The sequence below is a fragment of the Trachinotus anak genome, unplaced genomic scaffold (assembly GCF_046630095.1).
Source record: "Trachinotus anak isolate AG129_WGS33_773 ecotype Australia unplaced genomic scaffold, CSIRO_AGI_Tana_v1 ptg000002l, whole genome shotgun sequence".
Taxonomy (NCBI): Eukaryota; Metazoa; Chordata; class Actinopteri; order Carangiformes; family Carangidae; genus Trachinotus; species Trachinotus anak.
This window is the reverse complement of record NW_027273853.1, coordinates 351,025-375,022: the sequence shown is the minus strand read 5'-3', so window position 1 is coordinate 375,022 and position 23,998 is coordinate 351,025. Positions and strand designations below refer to the sequence as shown.

At 41.2% G+C, this 23,998-nt stretch overlaps 2 protein-coding genes across 4 annotated transcripts in view; both read left to right on the top strand.

The window, feature by feature from the left end:
- LOC139627645 (uncharacterized) overlaps positions 1-3,310 on the top strand; it is a 135,676-nt gene extending 132,366 nt beyond the window's left edge. Inside the window, exon 2 of the mRNA XM_071488628.1 lies at positions 1,792-3,310. Within this exon, the coding sequence (XP_071344729.1) occupies positions 1,819-2,451 (633 nt within the window). The 5' untranslated portion in view covers positions 1,792-1,818 and the 3' untranslated portion in view covers positions 2,452-3,310. The remainder of the gene's footprint in view (positions 1-1,791) is intronic.
- LOC139627630 (anoctamin-1-like) overlaps positions 1-23,998 on the top strand; it is a 171,385-nt gene that overhangs the window by 117,608 nt on the left and 29,779 nt on the right. For all 3 annotated transcript variants that reach the window (XR_011692603.1, XM_071488573.1, XM_071488588.1), the window contains exons 14-17: positions 5,482-5,550; positions 5,677-5,878; positions 19,491-19,602; positions 20,159-20,216. Coding sequence is in view for 2 of the 3 variants with exons in the window: in XM_071488573.1 (XP_071344674.1) it covers positions 5,482-5,550; positions 5,677-5,878; positions 19,491-19,602; positions 20,159-20,216 (441 nt within the window). In the remaining variant the exon portion in view is untranslated. The remainder of the gene's footprint in view (positions 1-5,481; positions 5,551-5,676; positions 5,879-19,490; positions 19,603-20,158; positions 20,217-23,998) is intronic.

Sequence of the window (23,998 nt, the reverse complement as noted above, 5' to 3'; positions counted from 1 at the left end):
AGACACTCCAGTAACTGGAGATGAGACACTATCCACAGTCCGACAGTACATGACTGGCCACTAACTACTGTTATGAGAAAAAATTTTACTTGTAAAATTACTTGAGTAAAATTTCACTTAGATAGAAGTACGAAGTAAGTCAGTTAAAATATACTCTGAGTAAACGTGTTTCTGAGTTATATTTTTAAATGAGGAAGGGGAAAAACATGTTTTATGGTGATAATAATAATGATAAAACTATTAAGCATCTTTAGGCTACCAGGCGTATTTGCTTTGGTATTTCAATGTTGAAATATTGCTCACAGACGAGAACAGCATTGAAAGCAACCAGTAAAGTCCAGTCAGGCACTTTGCAGCCTGTTAATAAAAACTGATAATATCAAATATACACTCAGTTGGCAGTTTATTAGGAACATCTAGCTATAACTAATGTAGTCTAATTCAACAGTCCTGTAATAAATCTTCCTTCACAAAGATTAGGTTCAGTTTTTATCAACATTGTTTTAGCTCCACACACTACATCCTCCAACATTTTGGAGGATGTAGTGTGTGGAGCTGTTTAGCTGTATTGCATTATACAGTGAGGTGTTCCTTTTATTTAGGAACACCTCACTGTGGTGTTGACAAAATAATTGAAACACCTTGACAACAATGAAAATATGCTTAAGGCATTTCAGCAAAGTTTTAAGCTTTCTGATAATTAATTGAACCACCTCAGGACAGAGATGTGTCTTTCACTGAGTATAGGTGCAGATGTCTTTCAGCTATTGAGACTGTGGAGATGCACGTTTCTGGAATGTTCTGAATAAAATGCAGAGGGAGAATTTAAAAATTTTTGTTGGCGGTAAAACAAAACAGACACCGTTAGTAACTACAAGCACATTAAGGAATTTCATGGTTTTATAGCTTTTTCTTCAGCATGTTATGTGCTCTTTTGGTTGATCACTTAAGATTAAAAACCTGCAGTTAAGTGTACTATGCTGTACTATATCTCAATGCACCGTGACATGTCATAACAATGCAAACTATCAATACAAAGCTTTGACCACTTTCTTGTGGAAAATCAGTGCCCCTGCTGACATTTTACTGCAACACATACTTCACATTTGCATTCCTCGATTAAAAAACAAACAACTTCTGATTGCCAGCTGTCTTGTTGCTGATTTCAGTTCTTGGATTTGGAATAAATGCAGGTGGAGCATTTGATTTATGCACCACACTCAGCACTGAAGATAATGAAGGTGAAAGGCCAGCCATGCTGCAGTCTTTTTCAGCATCTTGGGTATCTTCACTCTTTTTAGAGGATGGCATGTCATCTCATAGGACCCTGTTCAACAGTCTAAAGGGCACTGGCACAAATGCATTTAGGACATGTCCATATAACTTTTGCAATTTTAATGGCAGAAAAAACGGTTGCTGTGCCAGGCACATGCTTAAAAAGGGTTGTACTTTGTCTCAGTTAATTAGGAGAGTGTTTTGGGTGTAACATGCAATAAACCACTGCCATCTCCAATTCCCTTTATAAGCCAGGTGTGCTTGCACTTACACTGCCTGGCCAAAAAAAAAGTCGCCACCTGGATTTAACTAAGCAAATAGGTACGAGCCTCCTATTGGATAATTATTGCATGGGCGATTATCTTTCAGCTGGCAACAAGTTATTTAACCCCAACTGGTGCAATGAGTTGCTTCTCATTTCTTAAACAACCATGTCGAAAGACACATCCCATGGTTGTGGAAAAGATATTAGTCTGTTTGAGAAGGGTCAAATCATTGGCATGCAATGATTCCCAGGCTGCACTGGGCCACTCTGACCATGTGATGGTCCACCTGATTCCCACATACAGGCAGAAACTAAAACTGTGTAAACCTGTTGTGAGGACATCGAAGCAGTGGAGCAGTGAAGCCATAGAGGATCTGCGGGCATGTTTGGACTGCACTAACTGGGAAGTGTTCAGGACTGCTTCCAACAGTCTGGATGAGTTCACAGAGGCTGTGACGTCATACATCCGCTTCTGTGAGGACTGCTGTATCCCATCATGCACCAGGGTGAGTTGTAACAATGACAGACCCTGGTTCACAGCTAAGCTCAGTCAGCTCAGAAGGCAAAAGGAGGAAGCTTTCAGGAGTGGGGACAGGGACAGGTTTAAAGAGTCCAAGTACAGGTTTAGCAAGGCGGTGAGAGAAGCTAAACGACTGTACTCTGAGAAACTTCAGCTCCAGTTCTCAGCCAACAACTCCGCTTCTGTCTGGAAAGGGCTCAGAAAGATCACAAACTACAAACCTAAACCCCCCCACTCCATGAACGACTTCCGTCTGGCCAACGATCTGAATGAGTTCTACTGCCGCTTTGAAAGACAGTGGGACAAGCCTGACACCAACCTCCACATCAGAGCCACATCAGAACCCCCCTCCAACTCCCCTACCAAAGGAACATCTCTCTCTATCCTGTAGAGAGATGTCAACAGGCTTTTTAAGAAGCAGAACCCCCGCAAAGCAGCCGGTCCTGACTCTGTCTCTCCATCATCCCTGAAGCACTGTGCTGATCAGCTGTCTCCGGTGTTCACGGACATCTTCAACACCTCACTGGAGACCTGCCACATGCCAGCCTGCTTCAAATCCTCCACCATCATCCCTGTCCCCAAAAAACCAAGGCCCACAGGTCTAAATGACTACAGACCCATTGCCCTGACCTCTGTGGTCATGAAATCATTTGAGCGCCTTGTCCTGTCCCACCTCAAATCCATCACTGACCCACTCCTGGACCCCCTGCAGTTCACTTACAGAGCCAAAAGGTCTGTAGACGACGCCGTCAACATGGCTCTCCACTTCATCCTCCAGCACCTGGACTCCTGAGGGACCTATGCCAGGATCCTGTTTGTGGACTTCAGCTCTGCCTTCAACACCATCATCCCGGCTCTGCTGCAGGACAAGCTATCCCAGCTGAGCATGCCTGACTCCACCTGCAGGTGGATCACTGACTTCCTGTCTGACAGGCGGCAGCACGTGAAGCTAGGAAAGCATGTGTCTGACTCCCAGACCATCAGCACTGGATCCCCGCAAGGCTGCGTTCTTTCTCCTCTGCTCTTCTCCCTGTACACCAACACCTGCACCTCCAGCCATCAGTCTGTCAAGCTCCTGAAGTTTGCAGACGACACCACTCTCATTGGACTCATCTCTGATGGCGATGAGTCTGCCTACAGGTGGGAGACTGACCGTCTGGTGACCTGGTGCAGGCAGAACAACCTAGAGCTAAACGCTGTGAAGACAGTGGAAATGATAGTGGACTTCAGGAAGAGCCCAGCCCCACCCACCCCCATCACCCTGTGCGACTCCCCCGTGGCTACCGTGGAGCATTTCCGCTTCTTGGGTACCACCATCACAGAGGATCTCAAATGGGAGCTGAACATCAGCTCCCTCATCAAAAAAGCTCAGCAGAGGATGTATTTCCTGAGGCAGTTGAAGAAGTTCAACCTGCCAAGGACTATGATGGTGAACTTCTACACCTCCATCATTGAGTCCATCCTCACCTCCTCCATCACCATCTGGTACACTGCTGCCACGGAGAGGGACAATAACAGACTGCAGCGTATCATCCACTCTGCTGAGAAGGTGATTGGCTGCAATCTTCCATCCCTCCAGGACCTGTATGCCTCAAGGACCCTGAGGTGTGCAGGGAAGATTGTAGCTGACTCCTCCCACCCTGGACACAAACTTTTTGTGACACTCCCCTCTGGCAGGAGGCTGCGGTCCTTCAGGACCAAAACCTCTCGCCACAAAAATAGCTTCTTCCCATCTGCTATTAGCCTCATCAACAAGGCTAGAGAGCCCCACTGTTGCTGACCCCCCTGATCCTCTATTGCACCAATCACCAGAAAAAATTCCTTGTATGTGAAAACATACTTGGCAATAAAACTGACTCTGATTCTGATTCTGATGCATCAAGCAGAGAAAACATCTAAGGAGATTGCAGAAACTACTAAAATTAAGTTAAGAATTGTCCAACGCATTATTAAAAACTGGAAGGATAGTAGGGACCCATCGTCTTCAAGGAAGAAATGTGGCCGAAAAAAAATCCTGATTGATCGTGATCGGCGATCACTTAAACGTTTGGTGAAATCAAATTGAAGAAAAACAACAGTAGAACCCGGGGCTATGTTTAATGGTGAAAGTAAGAGCATTTCCACACGCACAATGCGAAGGGAACTCAAGGGATTGGGACTGAACAGCTGTGTAGCCTTAAGAAAACCACTAATCAGTGACGCTAACCGGAAAAAAAGGCTTCAATTTGCTAGGGAGCATAAAAATTGAACTCGGGAGCAATGGAAGAAGGTCATGTGGTCTGAGGAGTCCAGATTTACCCTGTTCCAGAGTGATGGGCGCATCAGGGTAAGAAGAGAGGCAGATGAAGTGATGCACCCATCATGCCGAGTGCCGACTGTACAAGCCTGTGGGGGCAGTGCTATGATCTGGGGTTGCTGCAGTTGGTCAGGTCTAGGTTCAGCAACAGTATGTGCTTAAAGAATGAAGTCAGCTGACTACCTGAATATACTGAATGACCAGGTTATTCCATCAATGAATTTTTTTCTTCCCTGATGGCCCAGGCATATTCCAAGATGACAATGCCAGGATTCATCGGGCTCAAATTGTGAAAGAGTGGTTCAGGGAGCATGAGACATCATTTTCACACATGGAACCCCATTGAGAATCTTTGGGATGTGCTGGAGAAGGCTTTGCGCAGCGGTCAGACTCTACCATCATCAATACAAGATCTTGGTGAGAAACTAATGCAACACTGGATGGAAATAAATCTTGTGACACTGCAGAAGCTTATCAAAACAATGCCACAGCGAATGCGTGCCGTAATCAAAGCTAAAGGTGGTCCAACGAAATATTAGAGTGTGTGACCTTTTTGGTGGCGACTTTTTTTTTGGCCAGGCAGTGTATAATGGCCATTATAATAGCTCTACAGAGCTCTACAAAGAAGTAATGGCACAACTGAAAGTTAGATGTCGTATATGTTTATTATGAAAGGTGTGAATAAACATTTGGTTCATTATGAAACTGTGGACAAATTTAGGTAATGAATGGGATACACTGTGGTGGAATTTACCAGGCAGGTTCCAAGCCTGGAGGCACATAAAAGAAATACTTTCAGTGAATTGTTGGGGCCATAAACTCAGATTAACAAGCACAAGTTGGCAGATATACAAAATGTTTGCACAAGAATCAGCTTTTCATTAGGGTTTTGATTTGAGTTCAGTTCTGCTGAAGTTTGGGCTGTGTCACTGTGAAATTTAATATGTTGACATGCGTCTGTCATGATATGTTTCATTGTCCTCGTTCTGTTCAACGCATCACAGAAGATGACAGTTGTTGTCAGCAGTGTCTCAACGTCACAATATTTACATTTACAAAATCCAAGTTAAAGTACACTTTACTAAATTTGGATGTAGTGAATATGTTTTTATTAATTTATTTTAGGTGGAAAAGCTCACATACCGTGACCGTCTCCCTGCCTATATGACTAACATTGTGATGATGCTGTTAATGGTGAGAAAAAACACTTTCTGTAATGTACATAATTGATGATTTACAAAAAGATTGTAGAATGATTATATATTTTCCGTCATATTGTATATTTCCTGTTTATATTCCTGCAAACTTCTTCATTGACAGATTGGTGTTACATTTGCCATTGTGTTTGGTGTGATCCTCTACCGAATCTCCACCAAAGCCGCTCTTCATATGAGCTCCAATCCTATCACACGGAACCATGTACAACTGACGGTTAAAACCACTGCAGCTATCATCAACCTGGTGGTCATCCTCATACTGGATGAGGTGTACGGAGCTGTGGCACGATGGCTCACTGTATTAGGTAAGTTCGGTTCAGTGTAAAACTGGCTCAGGCAGGTCAGGTTCTGGGAACAGGTCACGTGTCTATCATAACAGTGGGCAATGGTATTTTTGGGATATTTCAACAAAAGTGTGTGCGCACATTTTTTATTACTTGCACCTGATGAAATATTGGGATATGGACTGCTTTGTGGCTGTAACAGTAAGTACAACAATTTACAGACTGCACAGAGACCATCTAAAATTGGGAAAAAAGAACAGTATACACAAACTGAAAATATTCAACAAGATACCCACTAAATGTTTATTGTTCAATGCAGCAAAGATGCCTTTCTGTTTTCCATTTATGGTTTTGGAGATGCTAAAAATCTGTTCATGGTTATAGTTTTGCAAGGTTATATTTTCAAAGAGGATGATCCATTTCACATGGTTTTCATAAGCAGTTACTGAGTAGCAAGGATAATGTGTCCACATGCTTTTAATTCAGTGATCATATAAAACATTTCAGGATTGTCCCTCTCTAAAGTGTACACTAGTCTGTTCATAGATTTATAAATACGAGTTGACATACTGAAAATTGATTTCTGTCAGTCAGTCAGTTAATTATTTTTTTTAAGAGACTAACTCCACTGAGGCAGCTTTGGAAGTCCCAATGGGGAGACAAGTCATTTTCAGTAATGTGATTTCTTCCGTGGTTTAACATGGATTATGGATTATGATTTTATGGGTTTAAAATTTGCTTAGTTATTTATTTCATTTAATCCTTATAGGTTTAATGATGTCATCATAAATGATAGAAAAATTTAAGTATATTTATATTTTTTATATATATATATATATATATATATATATATATATATATATGTATATATATATATATATGTGTGTGTGTGTGTGTGTGTGTGTGTGTGTATATATATATATATATATATATATATATATAATTACACCAAAACCCAGCACAGATAACCTTATTATTGAAAGTTGGCAGATATCACACTATGAATATGAATACAAATACAAGCTGTTACCACTCATCTGCGTCTCCAACCCTAACCCCACTTAATAAGTAAATGTCTCAGTAAAATTACAAGTGAATACCAGTCATCTTATGTTAAATGGAGTGGAGCGGACATACCCAGCCTGGCATCAGTCACAAGCCATTAAAGGTCATGGAAAGGACATGCAGAGTTATGGACCCCAAAATTGAGTATCCCTTGGTGGGAGTAGCTCTAAGTGAATCAGTATAACACTCATCATTGTTGAGGTTACATCATTCATACATTCATGTGGTCTGAGTAGTAACACAATATAATTGTGTTTGTTTGCGTTTAAGTCTCAGGGGAACTTGCGTTAAAACATAGCGGTTACAAAAGGTAACTCTGGCTCTGTGGACAGCCCTGTGGTATAAAATGTGAGAGAAATAAAGTGCTTGCTTTCTTGAATTCCTAGAATGGACCTGTGTTAAAACAGTGTAGTTACTGAACACAACTCTAACCCAGGAAATACTCTTGCAATCCAGACTGTGAGTGAAAAATGCTTGTACTTTATTGATTGCCCCAGGACGGACTTGCATTGAAAATCTCTAGAACTTAGTAAAAGTAACACCCACTCATTAAACATGCTTGAGGCTGTGGCCTACACTGTAAAGAGTGTACTGTAGAATTTACAGGAAAAACCTGGCAAAAAAGTTACCAATATATATTGTAAAATTGCTGTTAATCACTGTAAAAAGAATTACAGTATATTACAGGATACAGTTTACACATTTTTGTTGTGTATAAATTACAGCAATTTTTTGGGACCACTCCTTACATTGGAACTATTTTGTTTGTCAGTCTGGACAGGCACCAGAGCCTTATTACATATTATACCACCACAGAGGCCACCTAGAGGCTCTAGTGAATAGTAAAACTGCAATTCTGTAACAAACAAATTTGTTCCAAATGTACTGTATTCTGTTGTAAATTACTAAAAATGTTTTTGCATGTTCTTTGTGGTTTAAAATGTTCTTTATTTGTTGTCCCAGTTTGCTGCTGCTGTTGTTGGGCTGGTCAGGAAATCTCTATTTAAAAGTATCTATGCCCAGAGCTATGTCCATGCAACTACATCCCTACTGGATGGTAACTCATACAACCATGTGACATAAAATCCCAACTATCCCCATCACTTTTTCCCTGCAACAAAATTACTTATTTAAAATTTGTCTGAGTCTCATTAATACCCAGCTGAACATCCCCACCCATTAATAGATATATGATGGTCAAAGGTTTTCCTTCTTTTGACTCTCTTTTTCAGTGTAACTGCCCATTTTGTTTATGCTCTTCAGTTTGCATAATCTTCAGCTTTGATACTATAGGGTGGACTAATCAATTGGATGTTCCAATTTTGGGAGTTATTGCACCAATCGATCTCACTCGATCACTCGATCTGTTCAATTTTGAGTTCCACCCATAAGGTGGTCACTGCTCACCAGTAGTAGCTTATGAGGGGGTTCCAATTTTGACACAGCAACATAGGTCTTTAACTGTCCATTTTGATTTCTACCCTTTTGAGAGCCAGCACCCTTAGACTTATTGCTGCTTACTGTGATAAGGCATTACAATAGCACACCTGACACTGTAGTTACAAGAGTGGCTTCTTTTCTGATCCTCTTCTCCAGAGTGACTTTTCTAAGCGCCTGTATACGTCAGTCTGCACTGCTCTCGGACACTATGGGACTCTGATGGCTATTACTATAGCCTAATGCATTGCTGAACAAGAACAATTCAAATTTGAGGTTGCTCACGACTCCTACTGAATCCAACTTTTATGACAAACCAACAGTAGAAACATACATAGGTAGTGTATAGTACATAGTTGAAGGTTATACAGAACCTACTAATCACTGCCAGTAAAACTAACAAACTTGTTCACTGTTGACAACATTGTCCCTTTTTCTTTCTAATTTGACATAATAAATTAAACTAAACTTAACTGGGTAAGTAAACCACTGACAGGTCTACCTCTCACCAATCAGACATAGCACCTTCAGCTCTATCAGAAGCTTCAACCCACAATGACTCCTTTGAAAAAATGGATATTGTATTGGTGGACATGAATGAAGATTTGCTACATGGCTATGCAACAAAAATCAAAAATACTAACCATTCAAACCTCAAATCAATACTGCCAGTGCTCATAGCCGAGTCCCTGACTTAACTACCAAAAGTCAAGGCGTTAACCAAAATGTTAGGTAGCCTGGCTGGTTTGTTGATCGCACAGCTCAGACATGCACACAACCTGTTTGAACGGGCAGGAAATAAACTGAAATCCAGCACACAACAAAATTCAAAACTAAAAGGAGTAAACAGACTCCTTCAACAACAGTTCAAACCATTGAAACAGTCTACATCACAGACTGAAGCACACATCGATGAGCTAAAGACTCAGTGTCCTGACCTTAAAGCTCAGAACAGAGCCTATGACCTGCAGCTTGATGCTAAACAAAAGCAGATTCAACAGATGCAAGAGCAGTTAACAGAAGCCAGAGATTGACTCAGAGAGGCCCGCCAGCAGCAAGAAATTAAAGTTAAAGAGAACTATGATATTCTCTTGATTTAAGTTGAACCTGACAACCCTACTTCACTGAAATTTTCCAAGAGGAAAGAAAAGACGATCTAGCTTTGAGAGGAACTCAAGGAGGCACGCTTTCACAACTCTTCTCACCTCTTGTGCCAGACCCCTGCAGGGGCAGCCAAAACCCTCTGGACCCAGCTAGAGTTACTTCTCCTTTCTTATCCCCCTTCAGGCACCCACTTATCACAGGGTCCTTCAGATCAAGAGCTAAATAAGATTGCTTGCAATTAGGGTTGTCACGATACCAGAATTTCAGTAGTCGATACCAATACCTGTGATTTACCACTATAAAAACAAGCAATACTGTGCTTTATGGTAATAACAACAATATATAACTATTTACATTCAAAAAAGAACAGCAGTGGCATGGAGCCTTCAAGTATATAAAACAAACAATATTCTTCTTCTTATAAATATGCAAATAAATAACAAAACAACAGTGGTGTGGAGCCTGATCTCACATAACTAAAACCTCTAATACCTGTTTGCATGTCGGCTTGTTTGTGTCTAGAATTGCTCCGTATTCATCTGCCTCGAATGCAAAATATTTCCACTCGCAACTCTTCGTACCTGTTTTGTCACCGAGCCGACATGTTGTGCTTCCACTCCCACTTGCTGAAGCCATTGTTATTGTTAGCTCAGGTTTTCTTCTTCAGCGCCGCTGACTGCTCTGTGCTGCTCACACGCGTATTCTGCCCCCGTCAGTTCCGCCAAGAATCGACACGGCTCGCCAAGGGAAAAGTTGAATATTCGGTTCTGACGGTACCAGAAAAAGCAGGTATTGATGTATTTTTTGCGTGTTGGTATCCAATTGGTACTGGAAGTATCAGTTCTTGTGACAACCCTACTTGCAATACATCACAGTTTGAACCCAGTCCTGGTGGTTCTCATGACATCACCACCTACTTGAAGTACATCAACTTCTGCTTGTGAAAGTGCCCAAATGCTACTGCTGACAACAGGATGTACAAGGTGTCTGGTTGCAAAGTCAGCAGATTCATTAAACGTCAACTAAACCATGTCAGAGGGAACTATGATCTGCTCTGCCAGCCATTAGAGAAGGAGTTCTCTGACTATACTTCACCAACCAGCTTGCTATAGTAGTTAGGCAGGGAAGACAAGAGCCTCCTCAACGTTATTACCATAGCCTTCTTAATGGCATACTTTGGCTTCAAAAATTAACCTGGAAAACCCCCATCCTGGTACCAGTCATCATCTAAGTGTACTGGCAAACCCATGCACCTCAACCAGCCAACAATTGTGTGAACTTGCCTCACAGGTATTTGGAAAACAATTGCAATCCCATGCTAAGCAGGCAGATGCTGCTACCATCTTGAGCATTAGCGTAAAATCCCTGCCCACGGAGCTGGAAGGGGCTCCTGGCTACAAACAGTAGGGCTCAGCCACACACCCTTCCAAAACTTATTGGGCTACCAAAGAGCAGAAACATTTTTTTCCCCAACCAGCTTATCAGGACCATAAGTACTCCAGACCACCCTTGTCTGTCAAAGGTCAGAGACACTTAAGATCTGAGTCGAACCTTTACAGCCCAGGGCCGGTATTCACAAATCATATTATTTTACCACTAAGAGTACCGTAATTTCCGGACTATTGACGTACCTGAATATAAGCCGCACCAACTAAATTGAAAAAGAAAAAAGAATTTGTACATATATAGGCCGCACCTCTTTATAAGCCGCAGGTGTCCACGTTGTAACATCAGATATTTACACAGAAAGATTTTTTTTTTTTTTATTTTAATAAGTGCTTTTTTCCAAACAGTGCCTGTAACACGGCAGTAACAGCAGTAACACGACTGGTTAAAAAAAAAAAAAACCAGCCCACCAGCCGTAGGCCGTTAGCCTACCAGAAAAGTCACTGATCCCTATCTTCATCTTCCTCCTGCGCACCAAAACCACTGAAGTCGTCGTCTTCAGTGTCGGAACTGAACAGCCTCAGAATGACTTCGTCACACACTTTCTCAGTCTCTCTTTCGTTGTCGCTCTCAATGTCACTTTCGCCCCCTGGAGGCTGTTAGCCCGTAAAAATCTATAGATTAGCCGCATCGTTGTTTAAGCCGCAGGGTTCAAAGCGTGTGAAAAAAGTAGCGGCTTATAGTCCGGAAATTACGGTACTCCTAAATCACACTAAAAGTTTCTAACTAAAAATTTTCTCCTAAATCCTATTCACAAAGTTGCTGAGACCACCTTTTACTTAGAAAAAGCAAAAACTCCTAAACTGTTGCTATGGCCGATATCAATTACCATGAACAAGCCTTAGAGCCATAGTGATTAGTTGATGAAAGACCAGTCTGTACCAGTGAAAGCACATGTGCAACCTCCCACAGTAATATTAAAGAAAAGAGAAATAAAAGAAAACTGATTATGTGCTGTTTACAAAAGTAGTGGATTCCCCAAAATGCATCTGTATGATAAGATTTGTGTACACCCAGGAGAATTTAATATTACAATAAAAACTTACATTCAATTCACTCAATGAAAAGAAACCTATTAGCCACTTGTTACACCTGTAGCTGTGTTCCCTGCTGTGGGTTGAGGTAGGGTGTGATATCCACTGTCCCTTACCAAGTGACATACAGCTGGAATATGATGCCTCTCAAACAGCTGCCTCAGGCCACTCTCCATTAAGATCCAAGTATCATGTGTAGGTCCTCGCTACTTGTACTAGTATGTTATACAATCCGTGTGTTGATGGTTAGATTTTTTTTCCTGTGTACAAATAATAACAATCCTCGTCTTTTGCCCGTTGCCAAATTGCGCCACACTGTGACGTGACCATAACCCTTTACAGTTCTAAACTCTCCCAGACTTAGGTCCTACTTTTTCCACTAAGTGGCTTTTTGAATTACTCTTAGTCAAAAAGAGTACTCTTAGTCAAAAAAAGTTGTAAAGTTAGAATTGATACTCCATTGTTTAGGAGTTTCTCCTAAATCAGCAGGTTAGGAGCTACTTTAAGATGCTTTTTGAATATGGGCCCTGGCCTTCACTGAACAGGTTCCCACCTAACCAATGGGAAAACAGTAAGGCTTGTGCGTACAAGCGTCAGGGTCGACCAAACTCTACATCATTGGAATCCCTCTGATGAAAACATGAACAACTAGAATTATTGCCTCGCAGTTGTATGCCTCCGACTAGACTAGTTTCAGATTACATCCCTGTTTATTCAGAGTCATACACAAAAATAACAATGACCTTTAACCACCATTCAACTAATCCTTAAGTCCAAGTTGACATTTGTGCCAAGTTTGAAGGGATTCCCTCAAGGAGTTCTCAAGATATTGCCAAATGTATGTGCCAAATTTTAAAAAGTTCCATCAAGGCATTACTGAGCTATTGTGTCCATGGATGGGATGGATGGGATGGATGGATGGATGGATGTACAGACAGACAACTTAAAAACAATATGCTTTCAGCCCTGGCTGTAGCCAGGGACGGAGGCATAAAAACAGGCAATCTTAGTCTGACAGAACATTTCAGCTGACTGATAAAACATGTGCATCATTTCACAGCAAAAGGACATCAAAGGACCTGAGCTTCCTGAAGAAAAAGAACTGGCTTTGCCTCTTCCTGTAGATGGCATCCGTGTTCAGGGGCCAGTCCAGTTTACTGTCAAGGTGCACACCTAGGTATTTGAAGTGTGTACTCAATGTCCTTCCCTTGAACATTGACTGGCTGAAGAGTGGGCCAAGGCTTGCTAAAGTCAGTGATCATCTCCTTGGTCTTGGAGGTGTTCATAAGGATCCAGTTCTTGTTGCTCCATTAACTGAAGGGCATCATCAGATCCCTGTACTCTCCTTCCTGCCCATTCCTGATACATGCCACAATAGCTGTGTCATCTGAGTATGTCTGGATGTGGCGAAACTCAGAGTTGTATTTAAAGTCCGCCATATGTGAACAGGAACGGAGTCAGAACAGTCCCCTGTGTAGCCCCAGTGCTGCTCACCACTGTCCCTGAGACACAGTTACCGAGCCTGATGTACTGTGGTCGTCTTGTGAGGTAATCTGCAATCCAGGATATGAAGGAGGGATCCACACCCATCCCTTCTAGCTTGTCTTTCAGAATGTTGGGTCAGATGGTGTTAAATGCACTTGAAAAATCAAAGAACATCATCCTCACATAACTACCTGCCTCCTTGTTCCTTGTACGCAAACTGCGGGGGATCTAGCACGTGTTCAGCCTGTGGCCACAGAAGGTGGAGAAGCACCCGATTCAGGGTCTTCATGATGTGTGATTTGAGGGCCACCGATCTATGGTCATTTATCTCGACCGGGTGTCCTACTTTAGGTACTGGAAAAAGACAACTCACCATGTGCAGGGCACAGAAACACCAAGGCCACCTCTGCCCTTTCCCAGAAACATCTGGACAAAGTGTAGAGAAACACAAGGCATTATGATCAAAAAGCTTCCCATGACAAACTCCATGTGGGAGACGCGGAGCTCTCGCCCAGACAGAAAACTGAGGAAGAAATGCATGGAAGCAAATCTGTCTCACTAGATTTTGAAATTGTAAAGCCCGCGAATTTCTAGCACTTTTTTTTTTTTTTTGACTGAGAATTCAACTTGTGAATTTTTTAATGTTTACAAATTCAGAATGAAAAATTCAAAGATTAAAAAATTCAATTCATATATATTTAAATGGCATAAATTTGATAGGCCAAATTCAGATCCCAAATTTGAGTTAAAAAATTGAAGTCATATATATTCAAGTTGCTCAAATTCAATAGGCCAAACTCAGACGGTTACCAAATTAAAGTAAATTGTAGTGTACTAAGGCAACATTATTATAATTTCACATCTTTGTTGAATGGGGCACCAGTCTCTGAAGAGAAAAAAATGTATTAATCCATAAATTACATTGATCAGTCTAATATCAGAAGCTGTGACTTCTCGATGCAATGTATCACCAGTCTCTAGTTAAAAGAAACACCACAGCACAACAACTAATTTTCAGAGATGTATTAGCTATGCTACTATTTATAGACTAAATGCAATGTCTAACTAAAAATGCAAGCAGTTATGAATGGGGTCCAAGCCTCCCACTCAGGTCATCCTCGAGTCCACAGCACGATGTGCAGAGGCAAGTGCCAGGAGGCATGCCAGCGTCAGAGCTGCAGGTGTTACTGTAATGGGAAATGTATTGTAACTGGTAAAGGCCAATTGTGGTATGAATTGGATTTGTTGGAATAAGTCCCGCTTTGACCAATCATCACCAAACTTTATGCCTGCGGTCAGAAATCAACCAACATCACGCATACCAAATTTCATACAAATTCAAGAAACTGTTACAACATTTAAAGTTTCGCGATTTTTGGTGCCCCCCATTGTCTGATTTGTGCCAATGTGGAAGAGAGACTGTGAATGACCTTCCAAAGGAGTATGTAAAGTTTCATGTTGATAGCATTAACAGATCAGGCTTAAACTGTAGGAGGAGTTCAAAAAAGTAAGTTTTGCATATGTAACTTCTTGGTAAAATAAATAAATGGAGCAAGTGGGCGTGGCCTATGTCATATGATTAAGCCCCATTTCGGGAATGGAATGATTTTTTTTAATGTACTACCAAAAATGTTATAAGGTTATAAGTTATTAGGCAAAATTCATTTACCTTGATTATATCACCCCTGGTGGCACACAGATGTAATTTTTGTTGTGTAAGGTCTCTGTACCAGTTACCTGTACAGGTACTTTATGAATTTCATGGCCCTCAGATTAATACTTCAGGTGAATTAGTTAGTATTTTGTCCTGTAATAAGCCCCGCCCACTTTGACTAATCATAACCCCCTTTGGTGCATGCCCTCAGGAATAGGTTTAGAACCTGCCCACCACATTTCGTAAAAAATCGATGCAGCCATTTATGCGATAGAAACCTCCTATATTTGTAGCGCCCCCTAGTGGCCAGGGTTCGCCAAATTAGGCCTATATCTTCAATCACATATACAAGATTTGGTGCTAATAGGACTTCGTTTGGGCAAGATATGTAACAATTTGTATTTTGAAAGCTAGCTATAAAATTTTGTTCGTCAATAACATGCGCAATTCTTGAAATAGCAAAATTCTTTTGATAACTTTAGATCAAGTAGGTAGATTACACGTTTCAAGCAGCAGGTGAAAAACTGTAAAGTCGTTGCAAAAACTAGGTTTTCAATATTTTACAATTTTGCGAATGTGTCAGGCAGAAACAGGTGTGGCTTAGCTTATGAAATTCAGCGCAATTCAGGGTACCTGAGGATGTAAGGTTTTTGAATGTGTGACATATGGTTTGTGAGTCATGGGCCAAAACGTGTTTACCTTGCTTATAGCGCCCCCTACTCGTTGGCATGTGTCATTTTTTTTTGTGTCTGAGTTACATACCAGCCCCTGTACCTACCCTGCGAAAAGTACCGCCCTATCTTGAATGGTTTAGGCTGTGCAACCACTTTTAGTGGCGGAAAATTAAAAAGAGAAGAAAGAAGAAGAGAATAAAAATCTGTACAATTACAATAGGGTTCCCAGCACCACTGGTACTGGGAAACACGTTGCCTTGCCTACCGCCCACTGCAGGCTTTGGACCCCTAATAATTGAATTGATGAAAAATGGAGCAGGAGCACACATTTAATCACTGAATAAATGAATTAATTGGTGGGAGAGAATATGTGGTGGCTATTTACAAACTGATAAACTACTGCTATGTCTGGTAATTGAAAATTATTTTTTCTCAACATCAACCCAGTCAAGAGTAGAATGTTAAGATCTTGCCTACTGTGAGTTGGGATGTAGTTTGAGACTTCACGGAATCTAAGGGATTTTCCTGGAGGCATCATCTGTTACCAAGGTGACAGTTCTGCCGGTGTCTTGCCGTGGTTTCAGGTTCAGGTGAAGTCTGCAAGCAGACTTACTTTCTGGGCACTCGTGATTTCTTCATAGACTTCTCTGCAGGCGGTCGTGGGCAGATAGTGATATCTGCCTGCGTCTTTTGCGGCTTGATGTGAGATAATGCTCTAATTACTTAACTTTAGGTCTAACTTTAGAGGAGACTGGCTTTGGTCAGGCAACTCTAAAATAATCAAAAATCTGAATTGTGAAAATAATTTAAAAAGTTAGAAAATAGTCTGAGACAATTCTGCAGCTTAATTCAGGTGGTTTTGACTTGGCTTATAAAAACAAAAGATCATACGTGTAGACTAGAAAAGTTACTCAGAGCACATGGCAGAAGAAAGACAAAGAACACGTGGACAAAATTAAAAGGTGCAAAGAGCCAGAAGCAAAGCTTCATGGATGACAAAAGGATGGTGTGGCAAAAAGCCCAAAGCCAAAAAGCCAGAAGGCTAAAAGCTGGTGGCAAAAGGCAACAATGTGTTCTGATCACAACAGTTTTATCTCTTGGGGGTTGGCACACATTTCAGGGGCATTACCCGTCTTTTTCCTTTTGTTTCAACTTGAGGAGTGAGTAACTTTCTATAGAACTTTTGAATTGTATAATCAGGAGTTTATCTACTTCCATCTTCCATCTTCCACCATGACCATAAAATATTAAAGAACACAAACTTAATAGCACTAATAATGACAGGAAGAAGCAAATACAAACAGATTTCATATTAGGCCTACATCCTTCAAAACCTTAAAGTAATCATAATACAAGTGTTTAAGTAATCAAACAACATAATGTTTCCTGAAGCTAATAGTGAAGAAGTGTGGGCTACATAGCAGTCTTTTGATTATAATAGTAACAATAATAAAGACATTGTGGATGTCTGTAGTGTCTGTTGCCTTGTGTGAAGGATGGTGATAGTATGGCCATATTAAAGATATTGTCTTTAAATCTATATGTTACATCTTAGATGTATAGGATAGAAATTCACATAGGATCACATAGGTTACAGAATAGTTCATTTTATAATTTTACTTAGATATGTGTCTGTGAAGAGTAAACTCTTTGTTACTCATCAGGATTAGAATGTGGCTTATAGCCTAATTTTTTATTCTGTTATTTAAAAAGGGACAGAGGAAGTGGAGGAAACCTTAGTGAGTTGTGTATATGTGTGTGTCTGCATGTGTTACAGATTGTAGGAATCACACCTTAGATTTAGAATGATTCCTTGTCTCTGTTTCCTATCAATTTGATAGTTTGATGGTGGAAAGAGTAAGAAAGTGTCATTTTCAGATCCATAACTCTGCATGTCCTTACTATGAACTTCTCTGATGCAAGACGGGGTATGTCCACTAAATATCCCCCACTCAGGCAAATGATTTTAATCCAGGGAACTTAGAAAATAGTGTAGGCTAGACAGGACTTCCTTGCTGTACAATATACCAGAGTTGAAGGTGCAGTACCAAGGATGCAGAGCTGGGGCTAAACTAAAGGCTAAGCTAAAGGCTAGGAGATGGAGATACAAGCCTTTGCTACCATCAGTCCTCATGGCGAATGTCAACTCCTTGGCTAACAAGTGTGATGAACTGGAGGCACTTGTGAAGAACCAACAAGCATATCGTGAGTGTAGTCTCATGTGTTTTACGGAGATCTAGTTAAACGACAACACTCCCCACTGTTGTGTGGAAGTTCCATAGCAATGAGAGTCTTACACTGCTTCAGCTCTACCACCACTTGGCAGATCAGACCATAATCTAGTTTTTCTTCAGCCTTCCTGCAAACCATGTGTACTGAGGCAGGCTGCAACCACCCATTCATTCAGGAACTGGATCCCAGAGGCCAGCAAGTCTCTAAGGGACTTTGCACAGATTGGAATGTACTGTTGGGGTCACAGGAAAATGATAACAGCAAAGACACTGATCTTGATACAATGGTTGACTGCACCACAGATTACATTAATTTCTGTATGGACACTGTAAAACCAATAAGAACTGTACGCTGCTTTCCAAACAACAAACCATTGATCACCAGTAACATGAAGAGCCTCCTCAACCATAAAAAGGAGGTGTTCAGGGTTGGAGTCTGGGAAAAGCGTAGGTGTGTGCAACATGAGCTGAAGAGGAGATTAAAGCAGGTGAAGAAGGACTACAAAAGGTAAGTAGAGAGGAAGCTGCAGCACAACACCAGAGAGGTGTGGAAGGGAATGAGGACCATAACTGGCTATAAAGAGAGAAACAGCCAGGCAACATCAGGTAATTTGGACAAGGCCAATGAGTTCAACCCGACCTACAAGAGGTTTGACACAGCCTCACCTGTTCTCTCCCCCACCACTTCAGCTGCAGCTTCTCCTACAACATCTCCTTCACACTGCAGCTAACCGTCAAACTGCAGCTGCAACTTCCTCCATACTGGGGTAAAATTTCCTGTCCCTTACAGATGATGAGGTGAGGGCAGAGCTCAAGAGGCTACGTCCTGGAAAGGCAGCCCGCCTGGAAGGTGTATGCCCATGGCTGCTTAAGGACTGTGCAGCTCAGCTGGATGAGCCTCTCCAGAGGATCTTCGACTTAAGTCTGCAAACGGGGGGTTCAGGTCCTGTGGAAAATGTCAGGCCTTGTTCTGGTACCTAAAGTAGGAGGCCCTGGCTGAGATAAATGAAAATAGACTGGTGGCCCTCACATCACACATTATGAGGACCCTGGAGCAGCTGCTTCTCCACCTTCTGAGGCCACAGGTTGAACATGCACTACCACAGTACGTCAGGCTGGGTAACGATGTCTCAGGGACAGTGGCGAACAGCACGTGGGGTCAATATGCGACTGTTCTTGGCTCTGTTTTCGTGTTTGAGTTTTCCAAAATTTGATTCTTTGTAGACAAACTCCCATTTAATATATCTGATTTGGTTCATCTAATTATAATTATAGAAAGGCAGTGTCTTCCTGTTTATTATTTAAAATGAGAGTAAATGGTTGGTCTGGATGATGTTATGATGGCATTAATGTTTGGTCAAATAATTTCTGAATCTATAAAAGGTTGGTAGTATATCAAAGTTAGATAACTTACAGATAGCTTGACTAAGTTGACCTGGCTTTGTGAGCAAAATTTTAAAAAAATTTAAAAAAAGTTAAAGAAAACTGCATGTTCATTTTCAGAGGTTCCTAAAACAGACAAGAGTTTTGAGGAACGACTCATCTTCAAGACCTTCATTCTCAAGTTCTTCAATGCTTTCACCCCCATCATCTACATTGCTTTCTTCAGAGGAAGGTTAGTAACCTCGTTATATGTGAAACTATAATTTTGTAGTTACTTTGTCTGTCATTTTGATATATATAGAGATAATTTAGATAAAGGCCCAAAATGATATATATTTTTTATTTTTATATAACCTTTATTTTGCCAGGCAAGACATTTAGCACAGATTCTTATTTATCCAAGAGTTTTATAAATGAGTGTAAACCAGTGTATGTTATGGTGAGTTTGAAGATGCGGTATGGAGGGCATTTGATCAGAGAATACAGAAGGCAGGGATGGGTTTTGGAGGGGGCATTTGTTGCAAATTGAATAGCAGAATGAAAAGTGTTCTTTGCAAGCCAACCTATACATTGTGTCCCCATAATCAAATAAGGAAAGTATGGTCATTGGAACAATCAAGTGTTTGGCATTGGATGTAAAAGAAGAATTATATATATAGAAAAACAAGTTGACCTTCGATTGCAACACAGTAACATGGTGAGAGAAGGACAAAATATATACACAAATGTTTTAAGATAAACAGCGTTTTATATCTACTCTTAACCTTTTCATTCATTTTTCCCTCTAGACTGGTAGGCAGACCTGGTAGCTACTTGTATGTGTTTGAATCCTACAGAATGGAGGAGGTAAGGTTTATACATTTACAAATTATCTGCAAGCAAAGGCTTTGGTAACTACACACTGGGATTAGAGTTGAGATGCTTTTTACACAATTTTGATGATAATAAATAGTTTATAGCTCATTCTCACCTCAGTAAATAGGGGTTTTTTTTGGTCTTAAATCATTTTTTTTTAACTTTGTTTATATTATCATAATGTAAAAATCTTGAATATTTTTCTTAAAAGATAAATCTAGTGCCTAAAAAGTGACTTTTATGTATAGGCAAACAGAACCGAACCCTAACTCAGCAATTCAGCTGTGTACCGCACTAACCACAAAAATATGAACCTGACTAAAACATACCTTTTCATGACAGTAGCAAATCAAATCTCTCTTATCTTATCTTAAATTCAGGGACTGTCCTGCATCTTGCCTGGATATCTTCATCTGTGCACGTACATTACACTGCTACATTCACAGCTACAGTGGATATAAAAAGTGTGCACACCCCTGTTAAAATGATGATGTAAAAAAAATGAGACCACAATAAATAATTTCAAAACTTTTCCCACCTTTAATGTGACCAATAACCTGTACAATTCAATGGAAAAACAAACAAATCTGTCAGGGGGAAAAACATAAAAAATTAAAAATGTACATTAAGCTGGTTGCATAAGTGTGCTCACCCTTAAACTAACATTTTGTTGAAGCACCTTTTTGATTTAATTACAGCATTCAGTCTTTTTGGGTACACACCTGCCATCAATTAAATGACTTTGATTAACCCCAAATAAAGTTCAGCTCTCCTAGTAGGATTTTCCTGACATTTACTCAGTTGCATCCTCCAGCAAAAGCCATGGTTTGCAGAAAGCTTACAAAGCATCAAAGGGATCTCATTGTTGGAAGGTATCAGTCAGGAGAAAAAAATTCCAATGCATTAAATATACCATGGAGCAGAGTGAAGACAGTCTTCAAGAAGTGGAGAAAATATGAGACAACAATGACATTACCGAGAACTGGATGTCCCTCCAAAATGGATGAAAAGACAAGACGAAAACTGGTCAGGGAGGCTGCCAAGAGGCCTACAGCAACACTAAGTGAGCTGCAGGAATTTCTGGCAAGTACTGGTTGTGTACCACATGTGACAACAATCTCCCGTATTCTCCATATGTCTGGACTGTGTGGTAGGGTCGCAAGACGGAAGCCTTTTCTATGGGGTAACCTGAAGAGGGCTGTGCACAAGAGATGCCTTCGCAATCTGACAGATTCAGAGCACTTTTGGTGGGCAAATATTGCCAAGTCTAGATGTGGGAGGCTGATAGATTCCTACCCAAAAAGACTGAATGCTGTAATTAAATCAAAAGGTGCTTCAACAAAGTGTTTGTTTAAGGGTGATCACACTTATGCAAACAGCTTATTGTACGTTTTTTATTTTTTATGTTTTTTCCCCTGACAGATTTGTTTGTTTTTCCATTGAATTGTACAGGTTATTGGTCACATTAAAGGTGGGAAAAGTTTTGAAATTATTTATTGTGGTCTCATTTTTTTACATCAGAAAAACCTATCATTTTAACAGGGGTTTGTACACTTTTTATATCCACTGTACACTGCTATTTAACTAGTTAACTATCTGCTCCAGTCGCCAGCATCACCGCTCTCTCTTTCTGTCTTTGTCTCCTGCTATGCACACAACCTACATAATATGCTATTCCTATAAGGATCTGCTTTACTCCTGTAACAATAATCTGTCTCAAACTTCTCAAACTTACTGCCCCTTCACAGGGCTGTCAATCATAGGCACACAGGGAAATCTTTCATCCTTATCTGGAGCTCATGGCTTTATGGGCCTGGTCTGTGAAAGGTTAAACCTGACTGTTACCAGCCCTCTACAAAGTGGCATTGCAACTATTCAGAGTGCCAGGGCATCCTCTATACATTGTGCATATGACATGAATTTGAGGATTGGTGCGTAAAAGGTGGTTTTCTAGAGCTCTATGTTTATCATCCTGACATTTGTACAGAAGCCTCTGGATGATGGTTTGGCATTCTCCATGGTCAAAGTGTACTTAGCTACTATACCAGTCACATAGGCTTTGGGGACAAAACGGTGCATCAGTACCTTCTGGTTTTCAGTTTATGTTAGGAGCATGGCACCTCCGGCAGGTATCAAGGAATTTGACTGCTCTCCTTTTTAAAACAACTCTTGCAATACAGGACTCTCCATATCCCATAGTGAGCTGAAAAATGAATGTTAAAAGAGAACTTTGAGTTAAGAAATTAACCCCGATTCTCTGAAACATGAGCAACATATCTCAATAGACCACTCTCCTTGCCTGGAGCGAGAAAGAGGTGTGCTTACTGAGGACACTGAGTCGGTAGTGTGACGACAGGCTCTTACAGTACGAAGAAGTCCCTCTTCTGGGGAGCTGTCTTTCTGCCAGTCCAGTAGTGTAAAATAGCTTATGGGGGACCCCTCGGAGAGTGTGTTCCCATAGTGAGATACCTCACTTATGTTTCAAAGAAACGATTCATTTCTTGACTCAAGTTCATAAGTTAGCAGTTAGTTAAGCCTATTTTCCATGGGTGAAAACGCGTGCTACGAACCGCTAACATCAGGCTTTTGTTGGCAATAGAAAAGGGTACATTCAGCATCACACCCAAGTCAGATGACTCTGCAGTAGATGCAGGTTTTTTTCTGCTCCTGCTCCGATCAGTACTGATGTAAACATAACATTCAGGTGAACCCCTAATTTTCACTCCCTTTCCTGCTGTGACATTTTTTTATAGAGTTCAGAAAAACTGAAGACACCTGTCACCTGACAGCCTGGTGCTGTTAAACCAGAAACACTGCAGCTAGACCAAGCTCTGGGATAAAAGACTGGGCTGCAGCCCCAAAATAAGTTTTTAAAACACACAATCACTGATTGAAGCATCTCACACAGAGGCTCTGACACTTTTACAGGAGCACCACCTGGGGATGAGATGTAACAGATCCATTTTAACAGTTTGCATAGCGGCTAGCACCTCGAAAGCATATGACTCACCACCACTAAAAGGCAGCGGAGGTTCAAGGAGGTTCTCTGCATCTACTGTGGTCAAGCCGGACATGTCCTCTCCTCCTGTGCCAAACTGCCAAAAGCCTAGGTTCACCAGATACAGGAGGAGTTCTGGTTAGCCAAACCAATTCCTCCACTCCTATCTCCGCCCAACACACTCAGCTTGAAGCTGTGCTTATGTGCAAGCAGTCTTCCATCCCTCTCAAAGCCCTCACTAAACTCACCTCCCCTGGTCCCCTGAGGCAGAAAGTGCATTCACCACATTAAAGACACTGTTCACTAGTGCCTCTATTCTGACCAATCCAGACCCATGTCAGCAGTTTGTGCTTGAGGTTGATGGCTCAAGACTGTGTCATAGGGGCAGTGCTTTCTCAGTGAACCACACAAGATCATAATTTGCACCCTTGTGCATTCTTCTCTCATAGCTTGTCTCCTGTAGAGCAGAATTATGATGTTGGAAACCAGGAACTCCTGGCAGTGGTACTTGCACTGGAGGAAAGATGTTACTTGCTGGAGGGAGCCAAACATCCATTTCTAGTTTGGACAGACCATGAGAACCTTGCCTACCTTCAGTCTGCCAAGAGGTTCAACTCTGGCCAGACCCAGTGGGCCTTGTTTCTGGTGAGATTCAATTTCACCGTAACCTACCATCCTGGTTCCCGCAACCAAAACCTGATGCCCTCTTGCTGCCTTGGGAGGTAACACAACCATCTTAACATCACTCCCCATTTTGCCAAGCCCGTTCATTTTG